This window comes from Geospiza fortis, unplaced genomic scaffold (assembly GCF_000277835.1).
Source record: "Geospiza fortis unplaced genomic scaffold, GeoFor_1.0 scaffold10, whole genome shotgun sequence".
NCBI lineage: Eukaryota > Metazoa > Chordata > Aves > Passeriformes > Thraupidae > Geospiza > Geospiza fortis.
Window position 1 is genome coordinate 6524188 of NW_005054326.1, and position 25937 is coordinate 6550124.

Genomic DNA, 25937 nt, shown 5'->3' on the forward strand with positions numbered 1-25937 from the left:
CGTGGTATTTATCTGGAATCACTTTTAAGACCCAGATTTTCACAGCTGCTGTTGGACCAGTTGTGAATCTTACACAGGAGTTCTGCAGGAGAACATTTTAAATGTAGACTCTCAAAGAATATTTGTAATTACGCACCCTTTAAGTATTTCACAACTTTTTACAGTTTGTTGTTATGTAAATACTTAAATATATACAGAGAGAGAGAGTGTGGGGTGCCACGAAACATTGTTTGTTTCTATGTTTAGGGTACAAAACAGTGTCTAATTACCAAGCTGATACAATACATTATACAAAACAACAACAACAACAACAACAACAACAAACAGCCAAAAAACCAACAAAATAAACAAACTCAAAAACCAACCAACCAAAAAAACCCAAACAAACCCCTCCATCCAACCAAACCTCAAACTGAAAGGAGTATAACATTGTAGCAGACTATGTAGTCAAGTATACATTGTTAATATATGTATGTGTACATGTAATGGCTGCTGCTGGCATCAATACAGCCTGCCCTTGTTAATTCTAACAGATACTGACTGAAGATTAAATTCCTCAGTTTACACAGCAGTTTTACTTCAAGATGTTAGAAAATGACATAGTACAAGACATCAAATTTCTTTCTGACCATTGTAAAGAAAAGCATTTTTTTCCAGAAATGTTTCTGGAGAGTTTGATAATTGTGGTAGAAAATGTTAAATAGGAGATTAATTTTTCTGAAACCTATTATGAGTTTAGTTTGACCTTAAGAGATAAAAACCATGGGACAAACCATGTAGATAGAAATCTGTTCTGAGTATCCCAAGACAGACCTGTGTCCCTCAGTGCCTGTGCAGTGGCACTGCTCTGTCTGCAGGGAGTCTGTCACAGGCTCCTTCAGGCTCTGTAGCAGAGGACAAGACAGATGAAAGCAAACTAAAACATCACAGCATTTTTATGTTTCAGAAAGTAATGTAGCTGTTTTCACTTTTCAGAGCAGTGGAAAAAGTTCTGTGTTGGAAAGTCTTGTGGGGAGGGATCTGCTCCCACGAGGTACTGGAGTTGTCACCCGGAGACCCCTTATTCTGCAGCTGGTGCACGTTTCCCCAGAGGATGGTCGGAAAGGAGCTGGAGATGAAAATGGTAAGTGTGATCCAAGAATGTGTTTTGCCTTTTTATTCAAGTCTTTCCTGTCCTTTGCAATGAAAAATCAGTTGCTGTAATCTTAAAACTCTAGTATGCTTTTTAAAATTTGTTTGGAAGAAAACACAGCTGTTGTCACATCTGTTTTTTCCATCTAGCAAATGTCACGAAGTCAAAATCTTTTGGATATTCAAAATACCTTTAATGTTTGAAGCTTTCCTGTTCTTGGGAATTTCTTTTGAGAAAAACAGGTATTTCAGTTGTAAAGATAATTGTCTGGAGTGTAGAGAACATGATTTTCTTATGTGTGCTTTTCATCCCCTCCCCTTTTGCTGTTTATATAAGGTATTTCATTGAGGGGGTGATGAGTATGAGAGTTTTTAGAAGGAGGGTAGGAAATACCTAGTTCTGGAGAAATGAAAACAAACTTGTAGTAGATGCAAACAGAATTGAACTGACAAGTTCTGTAGCTTACACATGCCACCCTACTGGGCTGCACTGAGAGACTTCAAGTGCATCAAGCAGGGCACTTTAAATGTTCTGTAGTTTCCACTTTGAAGCTTGTCTTCTGTACTGCTTCTGTTTTATCCTTCAGCAGATCAAGAAAGTGATCTCAGTTGTCCCTTGGGAGTTTCAATGCTCATTTTATACCAACTGATGCTCCTGATTAGGAGCAGCAGGGGCATGTCCACCTTCTGATTGTAAGATAAATCTTAGTGTTTTTTATGTGGACACTAATAACTGCACAGACTTTTGTTGGCATGATAAACTTGGGACTATAAATATTAATTCTCATTGTGTTCAAATTTTTTTTAATTTGTCTCTACCAATAATAAGTCAAGGTATCAGGTGTTCTTTACAGTCTTTATTTTCCTGTAATATTTATGGCCTTTGATTTCTGAAGGACAGTTACTTGTATTGTGCTGTTTGAAAGGTTTAAGCTCCAATCTTCATTACTGTCACAAGCAGAGAACACAAGCAGGGTTCATAACAATTAGCATGCAAACCATGTGAAAAATTGTAGGGACAATTCAGGCTAGAAATTATTTCAGGAGACCTCTGGCCCAGCCTCCTCAAAATAGGGCCGACTCTGAGGTCCAGACCAGGTTTCTTTGGAATTATCTGCTTGGTTTTGAAAACCTTGAAGGATGGAGGATTCAATCTCTGTGCAACTTTTAGAAATGGCACATTTGATATCTTTAAATGCAGTTTTACATTGCTTGTACTGTGCAGTGTATAGTTTGTATTTCTAGAACTCAGAATGTTTGGATTCTGAGTTGTAGGGTAAAATACTATTTTACTCTTCTTTGCTACTTTACAGGTGTAAAAGGAGGTTTTGTAATTGGAGTATTCTGAGTCAAGGCAGAGCCTTTTTGTTTTAGGTTGCATTTCATTTGGGGATTTGGATTTTAAATTTAAAATTCATAGGGATGTTGGGCTAAATTATTTATGATGCCCACTTAGATTTTTTTTTTTTGGGAAAACAATCAATATGTAAGGCATTAATGTTATAATCTCATCTTGTTCTTCTGAGAGAGATGTGGCCTTGTTTGGTAAGAACAGGGATTTGATAAGAACAGAAATTATGATTTACCAATTGAGTTTGAAATGTCTCTTCTCTCCAAAATTCAGGCAAATTGTCTAGCTTATGTTCAGATTGTGGTGTTACATCTGGGAAGATGGGATCAAGCAGCTTGGAAAGAAAAAATATGACAACCTCTTATCCTGGCTGTGCTGTGTTGTAATAAGTGCCATTAGAGGTCTATTTTTAGAGGTAATTTTATTTGTAATGAGATGGATGTTGAGGTAGGATTGAAGATGGGTTTGGGATTTCCCAGAGGGAAATAGTCTTGCAGAAAAGGATTTTATCCAGATGAAGGATTTCTTTACAGGTTGAATATTTGGACAAGAGAGTATCAGTCTTGGCATGCTGCTTTCTGAATGCTGGCATTGTACTCTGTGCACACAAATAGTTTTGTACAACTCTCTCTTCTCTTTTGACTTCTGTGATTGTCACCTGTTAATTAGGATCATTTATCATAATGCTTGCTGTACTGGTATTGTATATTAACACAGCCATTTCAAAATAGCTGCTACTCTGTGGTTCTTACAAGCTTTAATTTTACCTCTGGCGTGTTGGCATCCAGAAAGCTTCCCAGTTTTTAACAGAAAGCACTTTTGACTGCTGTGCTGTTCACTTAGGGAGGAACAAGTAATACCCTTTGTACTGTGATCACTGCAATAAATAAGAGAGTCAGAAAATACCAAAGATAAATTTTCCATTAAATGGGAAGTTCTGTATTTTTATAACAGGCTGATCTGTATATTCTACAGAGAATGTGTATAATTTGATGGGAAGGAAATGTTCTCATCATGCTTTTGCTGTTTATTGTTGCCTCTAGTGATTCAGCACATATGGTGCGTTTGATGTGACGATACCACACCGTGGTGTTCTCTGATCAAATTGCAAGAGAAGCAGCACTTATCAGAGAACTGGGCCTGGTCTTGTGAATTATTAAATTGGCCTTGCAGTGAAGACCTGTAATGGTAGTTCAGAAATGGAAAAGCAGAGAGAACATACCAGTGGCCAAGTAGTAAATGCTTATGGGTTCCTTTTTTTCATTTGTTCCAAGATAGGAAACTGAACATTGTTCAAATTCTGAGCAGACAGCATTGATACAGAACACAGGAATAATTAATACAGATCCATTGCTTGATAAATAACATTGTTTTGTTAGCCTTTTGCTCTCTACTTCAGATAGGAATCTCTTACCCCTAGCTCCCAGCAGTGTGGCCTGCTTCACTGGGCTTGGCTTCGTAGAAGCACTAGAGAGGAAGAGCTTTCCCTCAAAAGTGCTTACAGTCTAGTTGGTGTCAAGGATGGAAAAATGGTACAACAGTTAGTGTTTGGGAAGTTCTCATTGCCATGCTGCTGGAAATCCTCTATGGTGGTGGCCTTTCATGACTCCCAGCAGCTTCTCTCATTGGAAATGAGTAATATTTCTATTGCTTTAGAGAGGAGATACCTGAATAACTGAAGTCAGTAATCTTTGTATTTTATTGAACTTCTTAAAGGAGTGTTATAGAGTAGGACATAACAAGTACAGTTTGGTGGAGGGCAGTCCTGAGAAAAGTCAAGTAATGTATGTCTTTTCCTGGGTGTTAATTAAGGTTTGCAGGTCTTACTACAGGATATGGAAAACCAGAAAAATATAGATTGTTGCTTTATTCACGAGGTGTGGTGGTGGTTTTTTTGAAAAGCAGGATCTGTTTGTTCTTAATAGCTGCTGTTTTTAGTAATTTCTTGCAGTGTGTAATACTGGATTTCATCATGACCAAAGTGTTGTTTTGTCACACCTTTATCTAGCATTTAATCTTTAGTGTAATCAGGTGATTAATTCTTCCAAAGTTATTGCCTGAAAAGCTTCCAAAAAGTAACGTAACTGAGGGAATGCTGATCTACCAGTTAAATGAGTGATAAAAAAAGCATTCTTTGTGGAAACCAGAAAAGTGGGTTGCTGAATGTAGGCTTGTTAGAACACTTTCTCCTTGCCTTGAGCATTGTTACCTTTAGAGAAATGCAAATGCTTCCTCCTTTCCTAAAAGCTCCTTTCCATTAAATTGGATCTATTGGGAAACTTTTCCATAGGTGTTAGCAAGTTAAAATGCTGTGTCTCTGACCCAAGCGTGTCTTTTTAATATTTATTTTAAGAAACTTATAGATAATACTGAAAAAAATGATTTATACATAGAACTAAGGCTAGTACCTGGCTGCAAATTCCCATGCCTCCAGAAAGTGAATAATTTAAGACTAAAACAGTGTCTGAGAAGGAAATCATCTCCCAGTGAGGGACATAACCAGAGAGTGCTTGATCCATAGCTTTCAAATGTAACTTGGCAGTATCTTGCTGTATATTTTTCTTCCTGGCTTTAGGCCTCTCTTTACTCCCTTAGATTCAATTTTCAAGAAGAAATGAGCAGTACAATACTGAACACATTATAGTTTCTTCCTCTTTGTGCATTTTACTTTATTTCCTCTGAAAAGTAAATAAAACCTGTTAAATAACCTGGAATGGAGAAACCCTTTCATTTTGCACTTACTTCAGAGACTGGTATGTCATTTTGCCTATTTACCAACTGATACAACAAAAGCTTTTTCCTGATGATGTTTTTTCATAGCTCTTTCTTCATAGCCTGCAGAACAGTAGGGGTAAAAGTCTGGTTTTAAAAATTTTTCCTTAACAGATCCAGTCCATAAAAATCGTATTTCTATTGATGATACACACACCTTTGACTGAGCAAAACATCAACTCTCCAGATAAGCTTTTCAAACAGATGAGTTGATTATTGTTGTACTACCTGAATTTTGTACCAAACCAAACCAAAAATATCTTTACCAGTTTGTTGTGGTGCTTGTACTTTCAGGGTGTTGTACAGACATCACAGGAAAATAGAGTTTTAAATTCATCAACCCCTCAGTAAGAAGTTAGGTGATTTTTTGTAATGAAATTTCTGTAACTACTTTGAAAAATTAAAAGTTGAGAAGGATAATGCATATGTTGTCTCTTCTTAAATCTGTCTCAGAACTGATGTTATTCTTTAATCGAGTCTTAAAAATATTGATGCACAGCATCAGATTTCCTTCCCATACAGTAACACTACTTCCAATGATATTATAAATGTTTCTTTACTCTTTCTGGTTCTTCCTGTGAGTAAATTCTGAGAAATATATTTTGCCAAAGAAGTTCAGCTCTGTGGAGCTCAGTGGTGCTGTTTTCTGTGTTCAGATAAGAAAATACATTGAGCTGTTGGAGTTAGGTGTATGGCAATAATGATCATCATCAAGTCAACTTTGTTGTGTAGAATATCTGATTAATAGGCCTCATTTATATGTGTTTAGTTAAGGTCTTATTTCTGTGCATATTGCTAATATGTTACACACTCTCATCAATACTAGAATAGCATGCACATCTGTCTGCATGCATTTGTGCTTTTTGTAATTGAATCTGGTACTGAAACTGAATAAAATGCTATATTAAATATGATTAAAAATGTTAAACACCTTTCAATGCTGTTTCTCTTTAACTGCAGACCCTGCTACATGGAAAAATTCAAGACACCTTGCTAAAGGTTGCCTTTATCCACTTGCTTTTGCTCCCTACACCTGAAGTGCATGCTTATATACACTAATCACACACATTTCATGCCACATGATTGATTGTTGATTGATTACACTTTTCCTTTTACACTTCAGCTACTGTGCTGATTATTTTGCTGTCTTGTGATCTGATTGATTTTCAGTTTTCTGATCTTGTTGCATTAGAATAATTTTTGCTTTTCTTCTATGCTGTTCCTTGTTGCATTAGAATGAGATAATTTTTGCTTTTCTTCTATGCTGTTGCTGCTTCATAGAACTTCCTGCACTTTCAATTCCCAAATCCTTAAAAAAAAAACTTTGTTGATCAACTTTCTTAAATTTCAACTTAAGTGAAAGAAATGTTTGGAAAGATTACTTGATTGTAGGTAAACCACGTGTTTGCCAAAGGGCCAGATTTCTTGTAGACAGTTCTCGTAGAGCAGATTGCTGTGTCAGGGAGCACACAGGAAATGACCCCAAACTAAAAATTGGAAATGGAAGTTGCCTCTAATACTTGGAAACCTAATAGTGAAAATGTGAATATCTTGCAGTGTGGCTCAAATTGCTGCCTGTGCTACAAAGCAGGAATTGAACAAAACCTCCTTTGCTGTTTCTGGGACTGCTCTTGCATAGTCCCCGAGTGATTCTGGACCTCAGTGGTGACTGACGAGAGTGAAGATGTTTGGTCCTTGACAGATTTGGGAAGAGACATGTTCTTCTAAGGCTTCTTCGTTATGCAGAATTCTTATGTATTTTCTGTTTGCTTGCTTTTAGTTCTACAGGTTTTTCTAACTTTTTCTTTCAGCTATAATTTGATCTCACTTGCATGGTTTAGAAAAAAAGATGCTAAATGCTAGCATTTTCTTTCCCAGGTTTTTAAGCTATTGCTAATAGTTCTTTTATTTTCTGTTACAAGCTGATATTTAGTGAACAAGACCAAGATTGCAGGATGGGTGATTAGCTCAGTCATAGGTAGGAAGGTGGACCTTGTGTGAGACAAATTAGACATAGTAGTGAGGTGCAATGTTTCAATAAACAGAATCATAAATCTATTTATACTGAGCTATTTAACATCTAACTGTAGAAAGCGAACTAATTTTTATTTTGGTGCTTGAAAAGAAAAATCTCTTAGTTTTCAATGACCAGGCCTTGGAAAAAATGTTAGTGAAAAATCTACTTTTTTCTCATGTATCCTTTTTTATTTTCAGAGGTAGATGCTGCAGAATGGGGTAAATTTCTTCATACCAAAAATAAGGTATGTTTACTCTCTTGATGAAGTAGCAGTGTCATAAGTATGTTAACAGATAGATACTTAATTCTGTTATCTCTTCCCCTGACTTTCCTGAAAAGATGTTTATTGGTATTCTTGTACCTGCTGAATAAATGGCAGAGTATTGAGGATTTTGTGTTTTGCTTTTTATGAGTAGAAAACTTGAAAACATAAAATGTCTGTTGTGTGGGTTGTTGATTCTGCTGAGTTATCACAGTCCTTTTTGGGTTATTTTGTTGTTTATTCTATTTTGTGCATTGCCAAAATTAGAATGGATGTCACAAAGACAAGGACAGATACAATCACAAGTAATTTCAGTCCATTGAAGAATTGGCTACTTCAGAGGTTTGTTAGAAAGTTGTGAGAAAGAGGAAAAAGAACCTCATGTGCATCAGGGTGAAGGAGCACAAACTGAGAGAACCCAGCACCTCAGGAAGAGTCAAAGCTTAATTCTTGCTTGAAGACAGTCATATTTTTGTTGGCAGATAAATGATACAAGTGTTTATTATTTTAAAGTGATTTTCTCACCTTCTAGGCAATGCTAGAAATTGAAGTAAAGTTAGAGAGGAATATAGAGGGAATCAGTGGAAGGATAGCTCTGTGCTAACCATTTTTCGTTGGTGGCCGGAGAACAGTTATTACGAGAGTGGAAAAATTTGAAAATGAAACTGCCCTTTGTCCTCTTCACTGTGAGAAGAGGATTAGGCTACATGTTGCTTATTAACTTCAAAGGATTACAACTAGACTCAAAATGGAATTAAGTATTTGGAATTCTCTGTAGGTGGACACAAATTAACAACTTGTGTCTGACATTGGTCATAAGTGCTAGTAACTGCCATCTCACAGAATTAGTCAACAGATTAAATACCAATTTCTGTAATTTTTAGCACTGATCATTCCTGTTTGCATGAGTTTAAGGGCTACTAGTAATTCTTAAATATTTTTAAATATTCTGTATACCTTAAGAGTTTTTCACCATCCCTTGGAGAACATTATTTTACAGTTAAGTAAGTGAATGCTGTCTTTGATTTTTAAACTTTTTTTTTTCTTCTTTCAGATCTATACAGATTTTGATGAAATTCGTCAGGAAATAGAAAATGAAACAGAGAGGATTTCAGGAAACAATAAGGTAAATCCTGTACTGTCCATCTGTTGTCTTGCTATTGATTTTCTTGCTGCTTAAACCTTTCTTAAAGAATTTCAACAGTTAGGAGTGAAAAGCACTTACCTGTTCTAATGAAGAACATGAGAATACTTCTTGCTGTCTTGAGATTTGTTCACTGTGTTCATGAGAACAATTACTTCAGCTGAAAGACAGAGAATTGTTGCTTTACTTCAAGATTCTGTAATAAAAGTGCAAAAAATAAACGTTCAGTTAAACTTGCTTTCATTTTTCTACATACCTGGCTTTATGTAGTTATAAAACTGGCAGCTGACAAAGACAAAAGAATTGGTTGACAGATGGTTGGCTTTTTTTCCTTGCTGTGTGTTTTAAGGTATGTGGTGAAAGAAAGTCTTTGTAGTATGAAACCACAGCCTTTGGATTTTCATGTGATGAATTTAAATAATCCAGGGCAGTAATTATTACTTCTTTTTAATGTATTTCTAGGGGATCAGTCCTGAACCCATTCATCTTAAGATTTTTTCAGCTAATGTTGTAAATCTGACTCTTGTGGACTTACCTGGAATGACAAAGGTAAGGTGCAGCATGCTCCTCTTCTGACTCAGTGTGTATTTTTGAACAAGGTGTGCCTGTTCACTCTGTGCCATTGTTCTGCATTGCTAGATAAACTGCTTTCCTGGGGTTGAGTAGTGTTATGTAAATGTGACATGTCACTGTCTTCTGGGGTAAGATTTGGGTTTCTGCTGCACTTTGCTGATGTCAGAGATAGATTTGCTTATGTTTCTCCTCTTTCTACATATAAGTGATGGTAGATGTGTGGGCTGCATGTTCCTTGCCATAGAGGAGGTAGCACTCCAGGTCTCAGAGCTGTACCTGCAGATAGATGAGTGTTTGGCAACTTGGAAGGCCTCTTCCACATTGCTTCTTCAGGAGCGGCTGTGTATATTTTGTGTAAGAGGCTGTATAAAGTGAGGATATCCTGACAGAAATGTTCAGATCCTTCTTGTTCAGGTTACATAGGGAATAATTTTCTGAGACATGAAGATGACAAGATGACTTCTTTCCCTGCCCATGCACACATCCCCACCCCACTCTGCCAGTTGTGCATGTGGTTCTTGGACACCAAAACTCATATAGGCATAAAGACACAATTTTGAACAGTTCCATCTTGGTTTTTTCTCTAGGTGCCTGTTGGTGACCAGCCTAAAGACATTGAACTTCAAATAAGAGAGCTCATCCTTCAGTTCATCAGCAACCCCAATTCCATTATCCTGGCAGTCACGGCTGCCAACACAGACATGGCCACTTCTGAAGCCCTGAAAATAGCTCGGGAGGTGGATCCAGATGGTAAGCACCAAGGCTAACTGGATGCTGTAATTCAACTGTTTTTGAAAACTCAATCCTAAAATAAAACTGAGCTTGTTTGAGCAAAATATAGTAAGAAAAGTAAATGTCACCATGTTTCCTAGAAATATAGGTTTTATATTTGCTTAAAGACTTGCTGCAGTCTCTGCAACTCAAGAGGCTGCTGGGATGAACCAATAACTGATAGATTTCTGGCTTGCCAGCAGGCCAAGTAACTGTTCTAATAGTCATGAACTCACTTCTGTTTCTACAGCAGCAAAATGGTGTTAAGAATGTTGGGGGTTTCCAGAGTTTTAGTAGTTCACAGTGGTCTGTCAGGGCAATTTCATGCTTTATTGTCCAATATTGTTTCCTTTGGTAGAGAAAATATGCCACCCCCAGCTAAGTAATTGACTGTCTAGCTGTGACTTTTGGTAAGGATAAGATTAATTCTCTGCTCTGTATTTATGTGGGAGAACTCACTGATTTAATGGAATAGGAAGATTATAAATTTATATTTACCTAAGGACTTTGAAATAGAACTGAAGCTACTGTCTTCCTGCTTTTGCAAAGTGCTGTCAGTACCATTGACTAACAAATGGCATTGTGTGATTTGAAAGAACATGGATTAATACACTTGGAAAAGAAACATACAGAAATTAGGCTAAAATTTAGTATTGGTACCCTCAAATTTTTCTTTCCATAAAATGTAACATTTCTTGATTGTTTTCAAACTCCAAGTCTGCTTTGACTTGTCTGCCACATAACCTGGAGGGAAAATCTCTTCTGGCAGTCTGTTAGTTAAACTGTCCTGGTTCAAGATATCCCTTTTACTTTACTCCTGTAAAAATGATTGACAGTGTCTTTTGGATCGCTTCCCAAAATTCTGAAACTTAAAGGTCTGGAGTGGCAGATCATGTTGCAGGTTCTGCAGGAGTAATGCTGTATGGTGAGAACCTACAGTACTAAAGTAACTACACTCAGATGAAAGTTTCAAGACCCAAGAACTTCCTGATTTTACTGAGATGCTGGTTTATTTTTTTAGACTCAAAGAGTGTGTTATATTTTAAAGAAAAGGTTCTTGGCACATTTTTTTTGGACCAAGAGCTCAGGAAATATTGAGGTCCCAGACAAATCCTGTGTGTGTTAACCTACTGGTTTAGATGGGCTACATTTCCCTATTGAATGAATTTAGGTCACTAATTCTTCATTTGCTGAATTATGAGTTTTAGGTACTCTGATGAAATCAGAACATCTCTGTGAGTGTTTTCCTTTTGGTAGGTCGAAGAACCCTTGCTGTTATCACAAAGCTGGATCTCATGGATGCTGGCACTGATGCTATGGATGTGCTCATGGGAAGAGTGATTCCAGTCAAACTTGGCATCATTGGAGTAGTGAATAGGTCTGTGTGGGCACACTGGTGCTATTTTAAAACTCTGTTAATATGAAGTAATGCTTTTGCTTTTTTAGCCATGAATATATTTTTAAGAGTAAGGTGACAATGTTGAAATAAACTTCTGAATAAGCAAGTGAGAAACTTGTTGCTCACTTCTCAAAGCCTTTGTTCTTCCACTCAACCAACTGCTAATGCAGACAGGGGTAGAAACACTTCAAAAGAACTGTAGTGTCACCACTTCTGCTATTGTCCTTCAGCTTGAAAGGTGCTTCTGGTCAGCTGTTCACATCAGCTCTGATCCAGCACAGGTCCCGTATATATTAGTCCTAACTGCATATGACTGTGGTTCTGTTTGCTGCATTTTTTTACCTTATTTAGGTCAAATCTCATGTAGTTTTAATAAGACCATTGCTTACTCTGTGTATAGTTGCTGCCAATATAGATTTGTTGACTATGCTGCATGGAGAAATAAATAAAAACCTTTAAAGTCTAAGGAAGGTGAGTTATGTGCGTAAAGCACAACCCAGTTGTTAAATGTTCTGTCCAGAAAAGCAGAAGTGTAAATTACTTTTACTTTGCATCCAGTAACTAGTGTGTAACTCTGCCTTTTACCTTCAGGAGTCAGTTGGATATTAACAATAAGAAGAGTGTGGCTGATTCCATTCGTGATGAGTATGGGTTTCTTCAAAAGAAATATCCTTCCCTTGCCAATCGAAATGGAACCAAGTATCTTGCTAGAACACTGAACAGGTATTCCTTGAAGACATGAACTGATGGGTTAGACATATGTGCATACTTTTCTTTCTACCCTTAGTGTCTCTTTTGGTGCTGTACAGTAATGCATTAAAGAAAACTCTGGTTGCAAACTCTGGTTCTCTCTGTTTCTGAATTTACTGTAATTTTCCCAAGTAAATGTTTTCCTTTCATGGTTGTTTTGTGTCTCTTCTCTGTTTTGATGGAGATGATAAAGCTGAAACTTTTCCTCCCTTCTAATGAGGGACTGTTTTCTATTTTTAGGTTGCTGATGCATCATATCAGGGATTGCTTGCCAGAACTGAAAACCAGAATTAATGTTTTAGCTGCCCAGTACCAGTCTCTACTGAACAGCTATGGGGAACCTGTTGAAGACAAAAGTGCTACTTTATTGCAGCTGATCACCAAATTTGCCACAGAATATTGTAATACTATTGAAGGAACAGCAAAATACATAGAGACTTCAGAGCTGTAAGTACAAGTGTTTTCCTGGAATATTGACTGAGTGGTTTGGTTGACCCAGTGGCTCTTACTGGCTCTCACTGGCAGTATTACTACACTGGACCATAACATACTCAAAAAAGTTTGAATCCAAGCAACTGTAAAAAAGGTTTTCAGTGAGAGCTTTCTTCTTATTATTTGCTACTTCGGTTATTATTTTCTTCTTTCAGATGTGGTGGAGCCAGAATCTGTTATATTTTTCATGAGACTTTTGGAAGAACTTTAGAATCTGTTGACCCTCTGGGTGGCCTTAACACAATTGACATTCTGACTGCCATTAGAAATGCCACTGTGAGTGTTCTTCTGTACTTCTGAGTGTTGTGGCTGTATGTTAGATAGGAAGCTGAGGTTTAATTCTATATAAGAGGCACAACTTTGAGATGGTTCAGTGTTTTCCTGACAGATTTGGTTTCTTGCTAATATGGGGGTTGGTGTTGCTGAGAATTAACAGAGTAAGGCCACTTTTAAATTTTGCAGTACATAGTATAATGTTCACTCCTTCAGGCTTTACTTTGGATGTCAGACATGTCAGTCTGCTTTTGTACTGTGTCTGTTGTGTGTGGACAGACAGGCAGGTTTCTGCATGGTCTTGGAGCATGAGGTACTCCATGGCAATGATCTGTGTGTATGTGCCTATCCTCTAAATGTAAAATGTAAAACCAGGATTTAGTAACAGGAAAGATGTCATATTTCAGGTAAAAAATGTTATATGTGTAGCGAAGCATTGGTCTGTATGGTCATAAATGAAATTACTCCAAACACTGAAATTCACCTGTCTTGTTTGTATGGCATTAGATGCCCAAGGCTGTCCAATAAATAATGGCAGTGTGTCTCTCTGAAATTAGAAAGAAAATATCTTTGCCTTTATAATAGATTTCGTCAAAATGTGGATCCTCAAATGTGAAAAAGCATTGTTCGTATTTGTAAACCTAAAGTGACATGAGTAGGTAGAAATCTCTGAGATTCTGTAAGGATGCTAGTTAATCATTGTTTAATACATTTTGTCTTAAAGATAGGAACTTACAGCTTTTATTTTTACATATACTTGAGATTTGTATTGAGTGCCACTGTGACCTGATTTATTCTGGGCCTCATTAAATACTACTTCTTAGAAATGCATCATGTTTTATATACAATTTAGCAGCTTTTTCCCTCCTTTTGAACCAGGGTCCCCGTCCTGCCTTGTTTGTTCCTGAGGTTTCCTTTGAGTTGCTGGTAAAAAGGCAAATCAAACGTTTGGAAGAACCGAGCTTGCGCTGTGTGGAGCTGGTTCATGAGGAAATGCAGAGGATTATTCAGCACTGTAGTAATTACAGTACACAGGTAAAAATGCATGCTCTACAATTGGGATTGTAATCATGGCATGTGTGTGTGGGTGTGTGATTACTTGCTTAAAAACTTCTGGAAGTCTCACCAGTAAAATTTGGGTTTGTTTTTAGGAATTACTGAGGTTTCCTAAATTGCACGATGCCATAGTTGAAGTAGTAACCTGTCTTTTGCGTAGGAGACTTCCTGTCACAAATGAAATGGTAAGTTTCCATCTACTGTAATTTTGCTAGTAAAAGTGCATATTTTCTCGAGTCTTGATGTTTCTGTTTGCACAGGAACCCAAGTTATTAAATGAATCTTATTTGTTAAATTGATAGTTATTTAATACGTACACATTTTGATGTGTACACATTTAATATGTGCACACTCTTCTATATTAGAGTATAGATGCATATAAAACAAAGGGGTGGGGTTAGGGTTAAGCATGTTGTCCCCTATGTTTCAATTTCCCAAGAGGAATTCTACAAAATTTCAATTTCACATCTTCTAGTCTTCCTCATATAGGTTATTTCCCTCCCTTGTAACAGAAGCTGTAGAGTTTGGGACACAGTGATGAAAATTAAACTGTAATCCTTATTCTGTGTGTTTCAGAAGCTTGTAATGTCCTTTACCTAGTGAAAACTAAAAGTTCAACTTGTACCTTTAAATAAATGTATTAATATTAAAATCTCATTTGGACTGCCTGTTGGGCAGTAAAGAGTGTTTCAGTATTTGACTCTGCATTTGATGTGAAAAGCAAAAATTGCTTTGTATACTCACTGTCCCTCACAGTGAACCATCTCCCCCTGGTTCACATATTGTAGGTGGTTTTGTGGCTGAGTGATCTTTGCTATTGGCAGTTAAGCTGTGCTTGCCAGCATTGTAGGTCATTGCTCTGCACTGGCATTAGGTTTACTCCCTGAATTTTGATTTGGGAATATTTTGCATTGCAGGTTCATAATCTGGTGGCCATTGAGTTAGCTTATATCAATACCAAACATCCAGACTTCGCTGATGCCTGTGGGTTAATGAATAACAACATAGAGGTAAGAAAGTATGTTCTCTTAAAAAGTTTCTGGCCTCTTTAAGTGAAGGTGAAATTAATAAAATAACAAGTGCTTCAGCTTTTTTCCTTGAAGTACATTTCTACATTTTGAGGCATGAGTAATGTGATGAATTATGAGTATTGTGAATACTAGTGATCTGTGGATTTGTTAATTTCTATTGCATATTACATTTAGGATCACTGGTTGATACTTCACTGAAAGGATTCTGTCTGTTTTTCAGTCTGGAAAATAAGATGGGCATCTAATTGAGTATTGCCTATGAAATGAAATTTTTTAAGGTGAAATTTAAATATGTAGTTGTGAAATGGTGTTCATGTTGAAGTAACTGCATTTTGTCTTTGACACAATGTATCAGTGACGTTCCTCTCATTCGTGAAAGGATAATACAAGTATTGTTTCCTCTGTTCAGGTTCTAATTTCTACTTGCTTTTGGTATTGTTCTTGAATCTCTGTGTTACCACACTTCAGCCTCCCTGAGGCATTCTCTCTCTCAGTCTCCTGTCAGTAATCTTGTGTTTTTCAAGTCCAAATCTGATAGTACTTGTTGCTGCCATCATCCTGTGGAAGCAGTTCAACAACCAGTCTGCTCTGTTAGAGTGGAAGAACCAATTTGGTGTTTTTGCAATCTCATTAATAAGAGCTCATTAGTACCCTTGTGTTTATCCAACACATCATTTTCATTCATCACAGAATCATGGAATGGCTTGACTGGGAAGGTCATCTCATTCCAACCCCCCTGCCATATGCCACATTCCTGTAGACCAGGTTGCTGAGAGCCCCTTCCAGTCTGGCCTTGGACACTTCCAGGGATGAGGCAGCCGCAGCTTCTCTGGGCAGCCTGTTCCAGTGCCTCACCACCCTCACAGTAAAGAATTTCTTCCTATGGAATATGTAATTTAAACCTACCCTCTTTCAGTTTGAAGCCATTCCCCCTTGTCCTGCCACTACATGCTCTTGTAGTGTTTCTTTTTTAAATGTTTACATTAAAATTTCTACTCCATGCAATTTCTTCTATAATCTATAAAATTTCTTCCTTCTATACCTATATTTTGTACAGACGAGGCATGCATTTGCATTTGACTTGGTAGACTGCTCTTTAATCTACAAAATCTAAGTTCAAAAACAATGTGTATGGAAACTGCTGAGAGTGCAGAAATTAGGACGTTGTGAAGCTGAACATACAAAATTGTATCATTGTGTGTTACTGTAATTCTTTCCTAATGTTTTCCTAAACAGGACATTGACATTTTTGAAGAACCAAACCATGTAAACCCAAGCCTTATTTGGTGGACAATCAGTTGTTAATTTCAAGCAAAATCAGACATTTCTTTGTCCTAATTGCTTCAAATTCTATTTTTCTATGAAGCAAATTCTGCCTCCTCCTTCATTTTGGACTAATCATGTGCTGGCCACAGAATGAAATCCTTTAGATCACTTGGAGGAGTTACTGCTTAATGAGGGCTGTAGGGTATCTGTGGTGAGCCAAATTGTGGAGCTTTGATATTGTTTTTTAAAGGCTCAGGCTTTGATTAGTGAGTGTGGTGCAAAAAAACCTAGCAAAACTTCTTATACTGAGAATTTAGTTTTGACCAGGTAATCAAAGCATCCAAATAATCAAGGGTTTCATAGACCACAGTATTAGCATGGCACTGGATGAGATGAAATTACTCGTATTTGTGTCTAAAATGGAAGTCATCTGTAAAATGTGGATCTTGCCTGTGTGTTGATACAGAGTAATACATAATTGAGATCTTGCTGGATTGTTTTTAAAGGAGCAAAGGCGGAACAGGTTAACCCGGGAACTGCCTTCCGCTGTGCCACGAGACAAGGTAAGTAAATGTTTGATTTTGTTTTTTACATAAAGCTGAATGCATTCTCCTAGATCCAATCTAAGAATTGGAAATTTTCATATGCTGCTCTAGTAACAGTCTTGGGAGCTTGCAGGTATTGAGTTTTTTCTTTTCAGTTTCATAAGATATAAGTGGAATATAATTTTCTTTTCTTTTTTCTTCTATAATTTTCTTACGGATGCAATTTTTGGGAGCTTTTAAATCTGGTATTTTGGAAGACTTGTCTATAAATGTAATAATACACTTATTACTTGAATTTTGTCATCTCAGGTAAGGTGTAATATGCCTGCAGATGTTAAAGATGAACTCAGAACTTTCATGCTTAACTTTGTAGTGGAGACAAACTCATTTCAAAAGATAAACAAATGATTTAAAATATCCAGTGCCAGCATAGTGACCTGTGGTTGGTTTTTGTTAAGTTGCTCTTAAAACTGCAGTTTATTGCAGTCTTACTTTCTTTGGGAGCAGATGTTGGAGTTGACATTTTCAGTTGTTCATGTATTCTGTCTCTGGAACTTGCTTAACTTTATCAGGTTTTGGGATTAGTGCAGTGACAGGAGTGGAAAAACCAACCAAATGTCATGGAAAACACTGTGTGGCTGTAGAAAAGAACAGTCTGACAACAGGCTGGAATTTTAGACAGTTATTTAATACTATGTGAATTATTAAGAATTCAAAGATAGAGACCATAGTTTAGGATCCTCATGAGGTTGTAACAGGAGTTTCTACAGCTGATCGAAATCTGTTCACTAAGTTCATTACCTTAAAAAGTGAGATGAAGTCCCAGAGCAGATCTAATACTGTTGCCTTTAATCAGTCTTAAGACAACTGATGGATGAACTGGAAATTTAAGGTAGCTATCTAGAGATTGCTTTCAGTGCTCTTTGATCCTTCATTTTGTTGATTTTATAGTTAAATCATCAGTGTAGGAGCTTTAATGAAGGTCAGGTACTCCAAAATAACTTGTCTTGGAGATGCTTTTTATTTTTCTTATTTTTTTCTTTCTCTTTTATTTCTTCTTTTTTTTTATTCTTTTTTTTTTTCTTCTATTACTATTTTTCTTGCAAATTCAAAATATTTCTTTTCTGGATTTTGAAAGATGCTAGTAGGTAAAAGCGTATACAATTTGCTAGGTAAATTTGGTGGTCTTCAGTTGAATTTTTTTTTCCCTCTCCCTGCATTTTTACCTTCCTTAGTCTACTAAAGCTCCAGGTGCATTGGCACCTGCTTCCCAGGAGACTGTTACTGCTGCTTCTGCTGAGGCTGATGGCAAGGTCTGTCTTGATTTTTCCTCTAAGCACTGCATGCATGTTTCTGTTGTGGTGCACCCCAGGTGTAAGGAAAGCAGTTTGTCCCTGGTGTTTGTCACCAACAGTGTGTCCTACTCAGTCTGGATGTCCTCCCCAGTGTGGATTACTTGGCACTACTGGTTTTATGTGCAGTGGCATGTCAACACATGCCATGAGGTGGCCAAGTCACTGCTTTCTCTTTGAACTCTTGTTTGCAATAAGTTGTGGTGCAAATATGCACCTGATTTGCCTCAAACTGTCCATAGATTCTTGGGTGCAACAGTACTGTAATCAAAAGTCTTCAGCATGGCTGTTAAACTGCATGTTTTTAATGTGTTGACAGTTAAAGAAGGAGGACAGAAGATAAGCTAAAATGTGAGTTTCCTGCTTCCTGCAGGGAATCTTTACAGGCTTTGTTCAAACTGAACCTCCTTTGTGTTGTTTCACATAATTGTTGAATCCCTGGTTTACTTATATTTGTGAAATGTGTTCTGCAGTGTTTTTTACATGTTAGGTGTGCTGTCTCATGTGTTAAAATAACAGCTCATTATTCCTCTGAAGGCTTTTCTGCTAATTGCTCTTGCTAGGAGTCAGAAAAGATGGGCAGTCACAAGTTTGTGTATTAGGACTACCAAGAGGACTCAGGCTTTCTGCCTTATTGCACATTCAGATTTTAATGCAAAGCTTCCATTTCTGTCCTGAGCAAAGTGGTTAAAGTCAAATCTAGTAAATAGTAGAATTTTAACTATTATTTTTATCAGTGTTTTAGAGGTTTTGTTTGATATGCTGCAAAATTTAAAAAGAAACCAAGAGCCACTGGTGAAGATAGTGTTGTGACTTAGGAAGTAGCAGGAAGCTGCCAGATTTGGTTTGCATTTCCCATAAACCCTGTCCTCTATGGGGTGATACATTTCACACTCTCTTGTGTGGCTGAAACTGCTTTGGAGGTAGAGCAGGCTCCACAGTAATGCAGAATGAGAGTGGCATTTTTGTCATTTTGAACAGCTGTCTTGCAATCAGAAATCATGCAGTGGAGCTTTCCTTAACAATAATTTTCTCTTATTAGCAGAGTTTGATTTGAATTCCTGGTGTGTTGTACAATGCCTCTGAGCAATTTAAATAAAATTTTTGATGTGCGCAGCTTAGCTGAGTTTCCCCCTGTATGCTGCTGCTGCTATTCTACTTGCTATGCTTTGTTTCTCACTTTTTTTTTAGGTTTAAGATCAGCCTGTGGTGTTTCATTGTAAACACAATAGATAAATTTAGCTTTTTTCCTCCTATACCTGAAGCAAGACAAGCACAAAGCCTTGAATGACCTTTTTCAAACAGGACTAGATTTTAAAGCACAGAGTAAAGATATTAGGCTTATGGAAAGGTACAAAATAAAATTTGCCCCTATTCTACATCAAAATAAACTTTGTGTTTTTTAATACTAATTAACATATGGTGGATACCCTCCACTGATATTTCTTTTGTTCAGTGATTCCTAGTGTTTGAGAGTTAGGTGTTATAGGTGTTACATCTTTTTCTCAGAAGATTCATGAGTCATTCTTTGTCTGGAACTCCCCAGAATCTTTGATCTTCACTTTGAGAGGATGAAGATTTTTGTTTTGATTTGTTATAAAAAAGCCTTCCATAAATTCTGACAGCACAAATATGATCATAGCTGTGCCACCTCAAAACAGAATTGGGCATATTTTTTTAGCTGTTACTGTAAGAAACTTAAGTTTGTATTTAAATAAAACTTGAAGTATTTAAATTCAAATATTGCAAAAGCTGTGGTGATCTTCAAAATATATTTTCAGAATGATCCTGATAGTATAGGATGTGTGGTCAAAGCTAAATGACTTAGAAAGACCACCCCATATTTCAGAAGTGATTTGTAGACCCTTAAAATTCTGTGGAGCTTCTCCAGATGAGACATTTTCATACCCTTTATTAGGGACAGTAGGAGTTTTAAAAACTTTCATTTTACTGGTACCTTTTGTGACCTGTAACCAGCAAAGGGACAATAAATGTGGAGAATGGGAAGAACAGAATGAAGGAATATACCTATGGAAATCTTATTTTTAGTGAGTTTTACCTGTAGTGATTTGATCAGATGCTTCTCTATAGTGGCCAAGTTCTAATTCTGCCATGTTTTTTCAATGTGCTGTTTGTGCAGAATCCTGCTGTAGGAGCAGATGCACCTCAGGAGTCTGGAACAGGGAACTGGAGAGGAATGCTGAAACCCTCCAAAGCAGAAGAGGTATCAGCAGAGGAAAAGTCCAAGCCAGCTGCAGCCCTACCTGCTAGTCCTCAAAAAGGACATGCTGTAAACTTATTAGATGTGGTGAGTCTTGGAAGACAAATTCCTTTTCTTTGTAGTTCATTCTCAGGAAAGAAAACATCTCAATTCCAGCTCTTGTAACTTTGCTGCTAATATGTGGTCTCTTTGTAAATAATTCCCACTATTGCAACAAGGAGCTCCAGCCAATCTCCTCCTTTGCTCCTTGCCTGATTCCAGTCTCCCTGCAATCTCCCTGCCTGCTCCAGTTTCAGGCTGTGATTGGGATAACTGGCTTCCTTTCACAAATTCCTGTGCAGGTGAACTCCTTGCCTAGATAGCTGTTGGTACAGAAACAAATCTCAGCTCAACTCAAATTCCTGCTCTTCTTGTGCTGAATTTTACTGTTTATATTAGAGGAGAAGAACCACTAAAGACAAAACCCACTTAAGTTAAAAACAGATGGAGATATTTGAAGTATTTGGAGATGTTTAGAAAAAATGTAGTGGTGCCCTCTGACCTTTGTTTCACATATGTGGATTTTGATGTGTCTGTAATTTTATTTCTGAAGAATTATAGGTTTGTTGCAAGACAGATTACATCTATCAAACTCAGGCTAAAAGAGCAGTAGTTAGAGTTTTGAGTTGTATTTACAGATGCAAATGAGCAGAATTGGTAAGCTGAGGGTTTTGTTTTTTTCACACAGCCTGTACCTGTTGCACGCAAACTTTCTGCCCGTGAGCAACGAGATTGTGAAGTGATTGAACGACTTATTAAATCTTACTTCCTTATTGTCAGGAAGAACATTCAGGACAGGTAAACCCGAACTTCCTTGAAATATTTAAGCCATGCAAGTATTGTGATATTTCAGGAATCATATATATGATCATGTTACTTTTATCATGTTCTTATGTTTGTAAGAAGAGAGAAAATAAATTAATTTTTTAGAAGGAACAGCAGTAAAATTTGACCCTTCACAGAATGAAGCAGTTTGAAGAATCACTTGTTTCCTCTAATGGTTTCAAGTTCTGTATATTATTAAGTAAAAGGTTTAATTATTTAGGAGATGCCTGCTTTTCTGGAGGATGCTTCAATTCAGATGGAAGATTTGCAGCAAATAACTGGAATAAACTCTAGTTGCTGTGTACCAGGACAGAATTAAGCTTTGCCATCCTGTAATTTCAAATGGGAAAGTCAAATAGGAGCTAGTGTGTGTGGCTCAGTTTTCTAGCACTTAGCTATAAGGGTGGTAATGGCATCAAACAGTTCTTTCTACTGTGGAAAAGTCATACTTTTTCTTTAATAAGGAATTCTATAAAACTTTTTTTGTTTATGTCTTTGTGGAAGGTCTAGCTTCATATGTATTTTTATGTATATGGGAAGTCTGGAGTGAAGTACAGGAATCTGGAAACCAGATTTTAGAGCAGGTTAGTGAGGCTCATAGGTGTTTTAGTCTATCCAGTAAACTAATACCTTCAATATAATTTTTAATATTTCATGGCAGGGGAGTGCTTTGTTTACCTTAACTTCACTGCACTGTTTGTACTATGTAATATCAGAGATGAGAATTATTTCTTTGCCTCTTTCTCTTCCCATTTACACATAAAGTTTGGTTGTAGGGTTGACATACTTAAATGTGTGTCATCTCATGCACAGTAGAGAGAAGTGGGTTTCTAATGGGCAAAGTTATTTATTCTTATTTTGTGTTTTACACTGTTTATGTTTTTTACAATGCAGCTTTTCTATTTGGAAGAAATTATGTTTATATGAATTAGTTCTACTGTAATATTGTACATGATGGTGCTTTTACTTGAGAGAGTTTTTATTTATGGTAGTGATTGATTCCTGGTAGTTTGAGCCAATTCCATGCGTAGCTGCTTGCCCTCATTGTACATTTTTTCTCTGGAACAGACCTGGTTTTGAACAATTATTTTAAAGAAACAATCTTGATGTGCTTGCAGTGTGCCAAAGGCAGTGATGCATTTTCTGGTGAACCACGTGAAGGACACTCTCCAGAGTGAGCTGGTGGGCCAGCTGTACAAATCCCTGTTGTTGGATGACCTTCTCACAGAGTCTGAGGACATGGCACAGCGCAGGAAAGAGGCAGCTGACATGCTCAAGGTAATAAGGACATCAGGAGCTCCTCGGAGCAATTCACCAAATCAATGGGAGGCTTTTTGAAGACTTGTCTTCCTTTTTTCTTTACTGCTTTTTAAGACTGTGCAAGTGTATTGCTTTTCTCTGCTAGAGGAATTAAAACCAATGCATGACCAGAAAGGATTGCATATAAGCTTTTAAATCTGCAGTTTAGCAGGCTAGATAGAAGGTAGGTGCAGTTTCTCTTTTATGGCAGACTTTTAGAACTGTGTATGGTGAAGAAGTCTGCCCTTCTTGAGAATGTAATGGGTTGCCACTTGTTTTGTGTCTTGGTTTGGAAAGACAGATGCCTGCTAAGGAAAGCAGGAGCCTCCCCTGAAATGGAGAATATAACCCCCCCCCCCCCCCCCTCTCATGTCTATAAAATTAAAATTAAGGGGCTCTCAGGCAAAAAATATGGGATCAGGAATAGCAGTTCTTTAATAGGGAGAAAATAAAAGGATAAAATAAACAACGCTGTAAACTAAAACAACACTGACAGAGTCAGAACCCAACCTGACACCCTGTGGGTCAGGGTGTTGGTAGCAGTCCAATTGGAATTGTGGCTGCAGTCCTCCTGGAGTGTCAGGTGTGGTTCTGTTAGAGCAGGGATCCTGTAGAAGGGTGTAGTCTTCCTCTGAAGTTCCAGTGAAAGAAGAGACAGCTGTTCCTGTGGGAAAATCCAGCGGAGAAGCCGTGCTGGTGTTCCAGAATCTCCAGATTATATCTGGGTAGGAATGCTTGGCTCCTCCCTCTGGGCTCACATCTCACAATGGGATGCTGTAGCTCTTATCAGTCATGCAGTGACATTCAACAGCCTGTTATCAGCAGGTGTCTCCCTAGAGGGAGGATTGGTTGTGGAAGAGATAAGGAAAAAACTGCCCACTTAACAGAAGACAACTGCCATACAGATGGCAAATAGAATACAATTTGCCTGGCAATCCAGGACATTTTATAATGACACTGATTAGCTTTGGTTTGATTTTTAGCTTTGCACTTCCCAGACCACTGCTGTTTTGTCCCTGGGAAATCTCTGCATCATAACTGACGCTGGCTTTTGTGTGTTCCTGTGTGCAGGCCCTGCAGCGAGCCAGCCAGATCATTGCAGAGATCCGAGAGACACATCTTTGGTGAAGACTGTATCAGCCACACTATTTATATGCATTGGAGGTTACATTGGCTTGACAATTGCTAGGCATGGTATACGGAGTAGAATTTTTATTTATGAACTCTTCTTATCTGTGTACTGCAACTGTGTAAATCTGCTCATGTAAAGACAGTTGGTTTGATTTGCAAACAGAAAAACATGCTGTATTTTGCAAAAGAAGTCGTATTTAATCCATATAATAAATGGCTCTAAATGTTTCCTTACCAGGTTTCTGGTGCAAATTAAAGCAGACCAAGTCTTCTGTCTCAGTGACAGTCTCATTTGAACTTGGGGAAAACATTCAAGTTCCAGTGCCTGACTTGCTGAACAGGTTGCCTGTGGTTAAGACAGCCAGTGTAGTCTTGTGGCATAGTTTTAAGCTGCTTTTCCAGTAGAAGTTTCAATACTGTGAAGAAAAGAGAGCACCGAGTATTTTCTTTCATGAATATATTGCATGCACTGTGGCAGATGGAGGTCTCCATTTTATAGCACAGTAGAGATGTCGAGCGTATTACTATGTATGTGTGTTCCCTTTTTTTTTTTCTCTTTGTCCCCAAATGTTTCAATGGCAGACAAAACTTCAGACTTGATTTCATGGAGTATCATGTAGGAAGAATTAGCCTGGAGCTTGTGAACAAGAACAGCCTACTAAAAAGTGGCTGCAGAGTTATTAACGTGCACTGGAGCTTGTGTATGAATGTTGGAGTTTATAATCAGGCACAAGGACACCTTCCCCTTCCTCCCCCCTGGGACCAAGCCCCTGGACCATCTGATAGTAAATTTGCTCTGGCAGAACTGAAAAATAAAACTGGATTTCAAAACTGTCATGGGATAGTAAGCGTTTCTTTTAAAAAGAGATGAAGTTGGCCAGGGAGAAGGGGATGCCCACAAATTCTGCAAATTTTGGAATGTATGACAGTATGAAAGAAAGTCTGTGGAATTGGAATATTTATATCAGAGATTACAGCTGCTTTTGAGGAAATTTTATTGTGCTGTAAGTAGCTTTTTTTTTTGAGGACAATCGTAAAATTATTAAATTTTAGGTTGGAAATTAAGTTGATGAGGTTTTTTTTTTGTTTTGATTATAATTCATACAGATGACTATTGATCACACTAGCCTTGAAAAAGTAAACATTTTAATTTTTATGAATAAAAATTTATTTAAACTCCAGCCAGCATACTTGCATGTACTTTTCAAGCAGATTCACTCTTTTTGTATTAAGTGAAAATGTTTACTATAGTGTTGCTGATACTTTTTCTTTAATACAACTTGCATGAAAAATAGGACACTGCTGTTAACCTCCATGGCTTGATTTTATGGTATTGGGCCACGATAGTGAGGTTTTCATTACCATATGCAGTTCCTTCCCCCTGAAATCAGTTAGCAAAATAGGAATTCCTGTGGTAAGCTGCTAAAGATTGAAAATTTAAAAATTCAGTTTACAAGAAGCTCTGTTGAAAAATGTATTTTTCTCATGGTAATCTTCAGTTTGTCATCAATATGAGCACGAGGAGTTAAGTCTGACAGATGCAACTTTTGGATCCTTCAAGTATGATCTGAGGTAATTAATGCAGAACACAGAAATACATATGGTGTATTTTTAAACAGCCTAAGAAGTCATGGTGTATGCATTACGTGTAAGGAATACAAAGGAGGTACTTTTATCTTGCATTGTATCCAGGGATGGTAGTTCTCAGATTTAAGAAATATGACTGAAGTGCAAACCACTTTTTAAATCAATTTGGTGATCAGTGAAAGCTTTTTAAGTTTTGTCAAAAGCATCACATTTCTGTTTGGTATTCACCTGACACCTCTCTCTCTTGCTTTCAACATCCAAGAGGTTTTCAACAAGGTAGTGCCGTCCATAAGTGATCTGCTACCTAAGTTTTAACTCTCTAAAAGTTCAGTCAACAGTCTCTTTGTGAAGAAATACTCTGATTTGTAAAGTTTTGAAATGCTGCATAAAGCAAGTGAATTTCATTTATTGAAGAAATTCTTGCAAGTGATACCTGGCTCTGTAATGTCACGTGAAATTTCCAGTGTTAATTTGGTTTCTGAAATGTTACGACTTTTTTTGTTTAAGTTTCACAAAAAGTTTCAATTTGATAATGTTTGAGTGCCAAGAAATGAACTTGATTTGTAATCCTTAATGCAAGACTTTGAAGGTCCATGCTGTAACAATCCTGTTATTTAATAAACAGATAATACACAAAATTAATCACTCCA

General features: G+C 37.3%; 1 protein-coding gene across 3 annotated transcripts; it reads left to right on the forward strand.

The window, feature by feature from the left end:
- The first annotated feature begins 962 nt into the window (after positions 1-962).
- DNM1L (dynamin 1 like) lies at positions 963-25937 on the forward strand. 3 transcript variants are annotated; one of them, XM_031057063.1, is made up of 19 exons: positions 963-1123; positions 6215-6253; positions 7469-7515; positions 8588-8659; positions 9140-9226; positions 9838-10000; positions 11279-11399; positions 12012-12143; positions 12411-12617; positions 12818-12938; positions 13815-13970; positions 14087-14176; positions 14909-15001; positions 16795-16851; positions 18069-18146; positions 20326-20493; positions 21134-21243; positions 22389-22548; positions 23641-25937. In XM_031057063.1, exons 5-19 carry the CDS (start codon positions 9218-9220, stop codon positions 23695-23697), a joined length of 1722 nt encoding a protein of 573 aa, XP_030912923.1. In that variant the 5' UTR covers positions 963-1123; positions 6215-6253; positions 7469-7515; positions 8588-8659; positions 9140-9217; the 3' UTR covers positions 23698-25937. The 3 variants fall into 3 exon arrangements, 2 of the variants coding, with proteins under 2 accessions (XP_030912923.1, XP_030912924.1); XR_004081731.1 differs by lacking the exon at positions 6215-6253 and having other exon boundaries at positions 979-1123; positions 23641-24704; positions 24754-25937; XM_031057064.1 differs by lacking the exon at positions 6215-6253.

What these genes read in the sequence shown, in the direction of transcription:
- DNM1L (XM_031057063.1), top strand. An exon ending in TCGGGAGGTGGATCCAGATG is followed by an intron (nt 10,001 to 11,278) that starts GTAAGCACCAAG and finishes TCCTTTTGGTAG; the next exon opens with GTCGAAGAACCCTTGCTGTT. An exon ending in CCGCTGTGCCACGAGACAAG is followed by an intron (nt 16,852 to 18,068) that starts GTAAGTAAATGT and finishes TACCTTCCTTAG; the next exon opens with TCTACTAAAGCTCCAGGTGC.